We start from the raw sequence: 9183 nt of genomic DNA, 5'->3' as shown, positions 1-9183 counted from the left end.
ATTCCTCTAGAAGTGCATTTGTGAGGTCAGGCACTGATGCTGGATGAGAAGGTCTGTCTCACAGTCTCCACTCTAATTCATCCCAAAGGTGTTCTATCAGGTTGACGTCAGGACTCTGCGAAGTTCCTCCATACCAAACTCACTCATCCATGTCTTTATGGACCTTGCTTTGTCCAAAATGTCCAAAATGTCTTGGTATGTTGAAGTATTAAGAGTTCCTTTCACTGGAACTAAGGAGCCAATCCCAACCCCTAAAAAACAATTTGGCTGGGGAATCCCAGTTTGTTCATTGATACAGTATGTACTGTATTATGTGTAAAGTTAATCATCCAACACACAATTTAATAACAACTTGCTTAAACATTTTTAAATTTGCTTTATTCTTTTCTTTTTTGATAAATGAACTTGCGATTAATAGGAAATCTGAAACTGTGTATTATGTATGATGAGCATCATAACATATCACATGTATCACACATATAAGGGTCACTACATTTCAATACTATCTTACTAATACTAAGAACATTTTTTTCTGGTTAAAGTTTTGCCAATGATGACATGGTCTGTGAGAGCACCAACATTTCATTCAATTAATTTGATTCACATCATTTTCCGTTTCTTCTCCATCGCACACAGTCCACCATATCATGAGCCGAATGTGTTAAGAGCAGAAATAGCATAAAACTGTGGAGGACAGTGAGAACCCTAACTGTTAAGAACCTCGTTTATGTAGGATAAAGGCTGAAGCATTGATTCATTCATGAAGTTTCTCTAGCACACGCATCGATATGATCTTGACCGCTGCAAGGGCTTCATTACAGGCAACAGAGATCAGGTTTGGAGGAAGGAGAAAGCCGTATCGTCCACGGTCCTGCAGCTCAAAGGTAAACGAGTATAAAATGCCTTGATCATAGGCCCAGTCATCTGATCCCCCAGGAGCTAAATCTGAAGAGAGAGGGAACAGAAAGTGACATGGTGGAAGGTGTATGTCAACTAAAAATGTTGATCTATAAATGGACACTATATAAAAAGCAAATCCTAAAATGGATAACAAGCTTACATATTGTTTTTGCTCCAGAACCAAAGTGGTATACATTTTTGTAATGCCTACGTATCTTTACGGCTGCCTCCTTGACAAGATCAAACTGTCAGGACACACACACACACACAGAAAAATAAATGAAGGTCATTCTGTGTTACATCAACATGAAATAATTTGGCCAGAAAACCATAATTTACTCCGTAGCTGAAATGTAGTTTGACAGCCAAGACATGTTCTGATTAAAATGTAGCTTTATTAATAGTTTTCATTTCATCCAGACTCCTTTCTGTAAACTCTTAAAACCACATTGATGTTGAACAGACTGTGACGTTATAGAAGCAGCCATACTGGACCACTAGAATGACTTTATTCATTATACCACTATTCATGTCTAAAAATATGTGGACACCTGACCATCACACTATATGTGGTTCTTCCATGAACTGTTCCTACAAAGTTTGAAGCACACAATTGTACTGAATTGTTTTAGTATGCTGTAGATTTGGAACTAAGAAGCCCAAATGTGTTCCAGCATGACAATGCATCTGTCCACAAAGCCCCTTAGATCCATGAAGACATGGTTTGAGAAGGTTGGAGTGGAAGAACTCGAGTGTCTTACACAGAGCCCTGACTCTGACTCGACCCCACTGAACACCTTTAGGATGAACTGGAACACCGACTGAACCCCAGACCTCCTCACTCAACATCAGTGTCTGATCTCACTAATGCTCTTGTAGCTGAATGATCACAAATCTCAAATTTCACAGAAGTATGGGGCACATTACAACAGCAAAGGAGGAATAAATCTGGAATGAGATGTTCAACAAGAAGTACTGTATGGATGTGATAGTCAGGAGTCTACATACTTTTGGCCATATAGTGTACCTCACTCAGACTGGTATAATTATATAATGTAATATAATTACGCCTTCCTATAAGACATGTCTTCCACATATTCAGTGTGGAATTTTACCAGAAGTTACATAAATTATATTTTCTTAGTTTAACACCATCACCTGAAGCAAGTATATAATTATTTACTGTGTAATACTTAAAAAAATATATTTGGGTAAAAAAAAAAGGCTTGTGTGTTAACCCTTACCAGCTCAGAGTGGTTTGGGATCTGATCATGGGTGTAGGAGTACGGAAAGAGCAGCATCTGCGAGTAGGAATGCATGGAGAAGTAAAGTTTGATAGAGTCCTTGTGGGCGCGTAAGAACTTGGTCACAGCTTGCACCTCCGGCTCGGACTCCGGGTACTGCCCGCAGTAAATATCAGAACAGGGATTGCTGGATGCTCCCGCCGCTTCATCATGGAAGAATAAGGAAGGAAAAGATTGAAGGGTTTTCCAGAAAAAAATGGTGTAGAAAGAAAGCTTTTGAAAGAAAGCTTTTAAAACTAGTTCCTTTAAGTTTAGTCTCTGTGTAGTCATTAGTCATTAGTCATTAGTCAAATTCTGAATTTCCTATTAATCACATTCAAGAATGTCTAGCCATCTGTCCATCCATTCATCCATCCATCCATTCATCCATTCATCTATCCATACATCCATTCATGCATAGATCAATCCATTCAACTATTCATCCATCCATTCATCCATCTATCCATTCATCCTTCCACCCATCCATACATTCATTCATCTATGCATTTATCCATTTATCCATCCATCCATCTGGCCATCCATCCATCCAAGAATCCATCCATCCATCCTTCCATCCATCCATCCATCCATCCATTCATCTATCCTTCCATCCATTCATCCATTCATCCATCCATCCATTCATCCATCCATCCATCCATCCATCCATCCAATAACATTTCCATTCCACTTGCACCCTTGTTTACTGTCTCATAACCCATGTCTCCAGACTCATTTAAACACATCATGCCATTTCCACTGCATTTTTTCTCACTTTGTACTTGCACTGTGCTCAAGAAAAAAATAAAACTTAATTGAATTGAATCTAAATGATTAGAGGTTGACCACACATGAACATGACCACACATTATCAACATTTACATAGTACTAGCATTACTGGTTTGTTATTAACAGCTCTAGATGAGAATTACACTGTAGGATTTCCAGGGTTTATCACTCACTGCACCAGTTGGCATCGAAGTTCCTGTTCAGATCGACTCCGACACATGAAGTGCCCTCCCTCACTGATCGGTTCTTCCTCCACATGCGGTTCTGTACAGTAAGACCAGACACATAGTACTGAAGCCAAACATTAACAAGATCAACAAGACTGTGTAGAGTTAGACATCAGAGAGTATGGTATATACATGTCATAATACATCTTGAGATGATCACGTGATGGAGGCCATCTATGTCCAGGTGGAAAATCCTTCTCTCAATGGAGGTTTTCAACACAACCTGTCTCCTTTTTTCATTCATTCTTTCATCCATTTTCATTCATTCTTTCATTCATCTCCAAGAAGATCAAGACCTTTTCACATGTCCACCAGGAAAGCCACACCTAAGGACTACCTTGTCCACTCTCACCTTTGCCGATCATTACCACTAATATCTCAACACACTCTCCCCTTACTCTCCTTCTCTGAGGTCGGCTCCCTTAACACCTTCTCTCATTCTCACCACCCCTTGTTCCTCTAACTAGGGAGGATGCATGACCCTGGAGGATACAAATCCGTGGAACTTCCCTCAGATTGAAAAAGCTGCTCGGATGAATATATTTTGAATATATGAATATATTTTCCAAAATATAAGAGATTTTGAATAATAAACGATCTGGAGGCTTTGATAAGGAGAACGTCTTACAGTCGTCCAGGTGTACTTGTAACCGTCTGGATTCATGACAGGTAAGATGTAGATGTCCATCTTGTCCAACATTGCAGTGATGTCAGGGTTTTCCTTGTAAAATATAACAGCCTGAGGAAGGACAAGTATAACATACACTGTTTTAACTACCAGGGTGAGTGTTTCATCTAAATCAGAATCAGATTTCTACTAGTAAGACATTTCTAATAAAGTTTAGAGAGGAAGTTGTGAAAAATTGTCCACTTCATTTTCCACTTAAGAATTGATCTCTGAGAATTTGTTCTTGGGAAAACGTGGATAAATCTTACATATTTGATGAACCAAAGGCAGAAAGCAGGTGAGATCCACTCTCTGGCATGAATCCCACAATCCATCCACATGGCTTTATCCACTGGGCCTCGTCTTCCTGACAGCTACAACACAGAGGACACACTCATAACACAGAGGACACACCCACAATACAGAGGGCACTCCCACAACACAGAGGACACTCCCACAACACAGAGGACACCCGCACAACACAGAGGACACGCCCACAACACAGAGGACACGCCCACAACACAGAGGACGCTCACAACACAGAGGGCACGCTCACAACACAGAGGGCACGCCCACAACACAGAGGACACGCCCACAACACAGAGGACACGCCCACAACACAGAGGGCACGCTCACAACACAGAGGACACGCCCACAACACAGAGGACACGCCCACAACACAGAGGGCACGCCCACAACACAGAGGACACGCTCACAACACAGAGGACACGCTCACAACACAGAGGGCACGCTCACAACACAGAGGGCACGCTCACAACACAGAGGACACGCTCACAACACAGAGGGCACGCCCACAACACAGAGGACACGCCCACAACACAGAGGACACGCCCACAACACAGAGGACACGCCCACAACACAGAGGACACGCTCACAACACAGAGGACACGCTCACAACACAGAGGGCACACTCACAACACAGAGGACGCTCACAACACAGAGGGCACGCTCACAACACAGAGGACACGCTCACAACACAGAGGGCACGCCCACAACACAGAGGACACGCCCACAACACAGAGGACACGCCCACAACACAGAGGGCACGCTCACAACACAGAGGGCACGCTCACAACACAGAGGACACGCTCACAACACAGAGGGCACACTCACAACACAGAGGACACGCCCACAACACAGAGGACACGCCCACAAAACAGAGGGCACGCTCACAACACAGAGGACACGCCCACAACACAGAGGACACACTCACAACACAGAGGACACGCCCACAACACAGAGGGCACACTCACAACACAGAGGGCACGCCCACAACACAGAGGACACGCTCACAACACAGAGGGCACACTCACAACACAGAGGACACGCCCACAACACAGAGGACACGCCCACAAAACAGAGGGCACGCTCACAACACAGAGGACACGCCCACAACACAGAGGACACGCCCACAAAACAGAGGGCACGCTCACAACACAGAGGACACGCTCACAACACAGAGGACATGCCCACAACACAGAGGGCACGCTCACAACACAGAGGACACGCTCACAACACAGAGGGCACGCCCACAACACAGAGGACACGCCCACAACACAGAGGACACACTCACAACACAGAGGGCACGCTCACAACACAGAGGGCACGCCCACAACACAGAGGACACGCTCACAACACAGAGGACACGCCCACAAAACAGAGGACACGCTCACAACACAGAGGACACGCTCACAACACAGAGGACACGCCCACAACACAGAGGACACGCCCACAACACAGAGGGCACGCTCACAACACAGAGGACATTCCCACAACACAGAGGACACGCCCACAACACAGAGGACATTCCCACAACACAGAGGACATTCCCACAACACAGAGGACACGCCCACAACACAGAGGACATTCCCACAACACAGAGGACATTCCCACAACACAGAGGACACGCCCACAACACAGAGGACACGCCCACAACACAGAGGACATTCCCACAACACAGAGGACATTCCCACAACACAGAGGACACACTCACAACACAATCAACAACAGAATGTATATAAAAACACTAGAAAGTAAAAGAGCAGTAAGAGATGTAAAACACTGGAAATGATGAGTCAGGTTTATTATCATGCTGGAAGTTTTGTTAAAGTCATAATAAGAGACAGATATGTACCTTTAAGAGATACAGTGGATTTTTCTCGAATGAAGAGCCAATCAGAATGAGTTTGGTCATGTCCGGATGCTCCTGGCTTGTTTTATTGATCAAATAATAAATCTGAATAAAACATGAAACGATCAAAATGATCACAAATCTGACAAGATTCAACTGAATATTACGCTAATATGATATATATGATATGGTCTTTCTTTCTTTCTTTCTTTCTTTCTTTCTTTCTTTCTTTCTTTCTTTCTTTCTGTCCTAACTCACTCACTCCCTCCCTCCCTCCATTTCTTTCTTTCTTTCTTTCTTTCTTTCTTTCTTTCTTTCTTTCTTTCTTTCTTTCTGTCCTAACTCACTCCCTCCCTCCCTCCCTCCCTCCCTCCATTTCTTTCTTTCTTTCTTTCTTTCTTTCTTTCTTTCTTTCTTTCTTTCTGTCCTAACTCACTCCCTCCCTCCCTCCCTCCATTTCTTTCTTTCTTTCTTTCTTTCTTTCTTTCTTTCTTTCTTTCTTTCTTTCTTTCTTTCTTTCTTTCTTTCTTTCTTTCTTTCTTTCTTTCTGTCCTAACTCACTCCCCTCCTCCCTCCCTCCCTCCCTCCCTCCATTTCTTTCTTTCTTTCTTTCTTTCTTTCTTTCTTTCTTTCTTTCTTTCTTTCTTTCTTTCTTTCTTTCTTTCTGTCCTAACTCACTCCCTCCCTCCCTCCCTCCCTCCATTTCTTTCTTTCTTTCTTTCTTTCTTTCTTTCTTTCTTTCTTTCTTTCTTTCTTTCTTTCTTTCTTTCTTTCTTTCTTTCTGTCTGTCCTTCCTTCCTTCCTTCCTTCCTCTCTTATGTGATGGAGTGTAATAGTAATTTACGTCCTCTAAAGAGTGATATCGTTCGTAAGTCATTCCCCCGCTCTTGGGATCTGTGGTGATGTTTCTGGTCTGTTCCTGGATCAGTTGCTGGGTGTTCTCCAGCAGAACGCTGCACAAACCACAACATGTCTGAGGTTCAGCTCACAGTCTTGCAGCATGTCTGCCATCATGTCATCTTTCTGGAATGCAGTTAAAGCTATTTTACATAATGAAGGCTGCTTTACCTGAAGGAGAATCTGTGTGTGTTTAGCAGCTCAGTGACTCGGGTCACGCTGCTGGACTGGACGAACAGATGGACAGGTGTGTTCTCTGTGATGTAACTGGGAGACGCAGGCTGCCACAGAGTCGTCTGATCCACAACCATGGAGAAGAATGATTAAAGCAAAATCACACTGATTTACACTGAAGTATAGTGTGGTACACCATATTAAACATTTATAAGTACACATACATGTCAACTCTTTCTTTCTTTCTTTCTTTCTTTCTTTCTTTCTTTCTTTCTTTCTTTCTTTCTTCTTGTCTTTCTTTCTTTCTTTCTTTCTTTCTTTCTTTCTTTCTTCCTTCCTTCCTTCCTTCCTTCCTTCCTTCCTTCCTTCCTTCCTTCCTTCCTTCCTTCCTTCCTTCCTTCCTTCCTTTCTTTCTTTCTTTCTTTCTTTCTTTCTTTCCTTCCTTTCTTCCTTCCTTCTTGTCTTTCTTTCTTTCCTTCCTTCCTTCCTTCCTTCCTTCCTTTCTTTCTTTCTTTCTTTCTTTCCTTCCTTTCTTCCTTCCTTCTTGTCTTTCTTTCTTTCTTTCTTTCTTTCTTTCTTTCTTTCTTTCTTTCTTTCTTTCTTTCTTTCTTTCTTTCCTTCCTCCTTCCTTCCTTCCTTCCTTCCTTCCTTCCTTCCTTTCTTTCTTTCTTTCTTTCTTTGATGTTTTCTCTGGTGAGAGAACAAAAGTTTATGGCTGTTTTAAGTAATAACCGGAACTATCATCCCTTCTCAGATAATATTCAACAATATTACATGTGGCAAAAAGACAGTAAAAAGTAAGACATTGATCTTTAATGAATAACAAATGAGTTTCTGTTTATTAGGATATAGTTGGCTGATATAAGAAAAGTGATATAAGAGGAATAAAATGCTGTGGGAGGTTTAGGGTGTGATCCTACTAGAAATGCATCAACATCAGGATGGATTTCATCACTCTATCACTGATTCATTCTTTATTCTTTACTAATATACTTTAAGGAGATAAATGTACAGAAAAGTAAATACTCTCAGCATGTGTGTGTGTGTGTGTGTGTGTGTGTACATGCCTCATTATGGCTGGATATGTTCTGCAGTAGGATCACTTGCTCCTGTGTCACAGCTGTGATGGACAGAACTTTGTCTCTGGTTTATAAGAGCCATAGAATTAGGATCAAGATGTTTTTACATAAAGATCTGTCACATAATGACTCAGGTGTTCGGACACGCGACACAGCTGTGGAATCTTATCCTAATGAACTTTGCCCATCTTAGTCACAAACACACGTGTTCACATCACTTTCACATCATTAAATACAACCTTCTAGGCTGAATTCGACAAGCAAAACTCTCAGCTAAACCACACACACACACACAACCCATAGCCCGGTCCCAGTTTCAGTAAGAGCTACAGGAGCAATTAAGCCCAGGTGCAGAGAAAATGCAGGATGCTGGAAGGAAGGAGAAACAAAGTGTGAAAAAGTTACTTACTGTTCTGATGAGCAAAAACCTTTTCTCAGAACGCAATGAAAACATATTAAAATGGCTAATAAAAGCAGAGGTCTCATCTTTGCTCTGTTGGCTTATAACACACTTGTGCAATAGTGAGACAGTGAACGGTATTGATTTGGACATGTTGACTTTACTAGTTAAACTTTTGTCGTCCTGCCTCGGAAAAGAAAAACATTACCCACACATGTATATGTTTCAATATGCCATCGCAGCTCAATGCTCTGTGTTAATTTCACTCTTAAACTGTGTGATTAGTAACTAAAGCACTAAAGCAGGACACAACTGAATACTGAGGATTATGTTGGACATAGCGTAAGCTTATTTCTTCTGACTTTCCATATAATTTGCCATATAATCACACACATATATATATACACTACCAGTCAAAAGTTTGGACACATCTTCTAATTCCATGGTCTTTCCTGATGTTTATTTCTTTCTACATTGTAAAACAATGCTGAAGGCTGCCGAAATACACAATAATGTCCTTTGAACAGTTGATATTGAGACATGTCTGCTACTGATGCTCTGTAAAGCCTTCATAACGCCTCTAATCTGAGGTGCTGTTAATTGGTGATTTCTGAGGCT

General features: G+C 42.0%; 1 protein-coding gene across 1 annotated transcript; it reads right to left on the bottom strand.

Annotated features, from left to right (window-relative positions):
* Positions 1 to 361: 361 nt before the first annotated feature.
* On the bottom strand, positions 362 to 8721 carry cpb2 (carboxypeptidase B2 (plasma)). The gene is made up of 11 exons (XM_058380038.1): positions 8575 to 8721; positions 8154 to 8229; positions 7084 to 7208; positions 6860 to 6968; positions 6019 to 6120; positions 4133 to 4237; positions 3825 to 3935; positions 3143 to 3233; positions 2145 to 2347; positions 1061 to 1145; positions 362 to 945 (listed from the first exon to the last, which is right to left on the bottom strand). The coding sequence occupies exons 1-11, from the start codon at positions 8649 to 8651 to the stop codon at positions 755 to 757; spliced, it is 1275 nt and encodes a 424-aa protein (XP_058236021.1). The 5' UTR covers positions 8652 to 8721; the 3' UTR covers positions 362 to 754.
* Between the last annotated feature and the right edge of the window lie 462 nt (positions 8722 to 9183).

The sequence above is a fragment of the Hemibagrus wyckioides genome, linkage group LG26 (assembly GCF_019097595.1).
Source record: "Hemibagrus wyckioides isolate EC202008001 linkage group LG26, SWU_Hwy_1.0, whole genome shotgun sequence".
In the NCBI taxonomy this organism is placed as follows: Eukaryota; Metazoa; Chordata; class Actinopteri; order Siluriformes; family Bagridae; genus Hemibagrus; species Hemibagrus wyckioides.
Note: the sequence above shows the minus strand (reverse complement) of the source record. Positions and strands in the feature narration are given on the sequence as shown.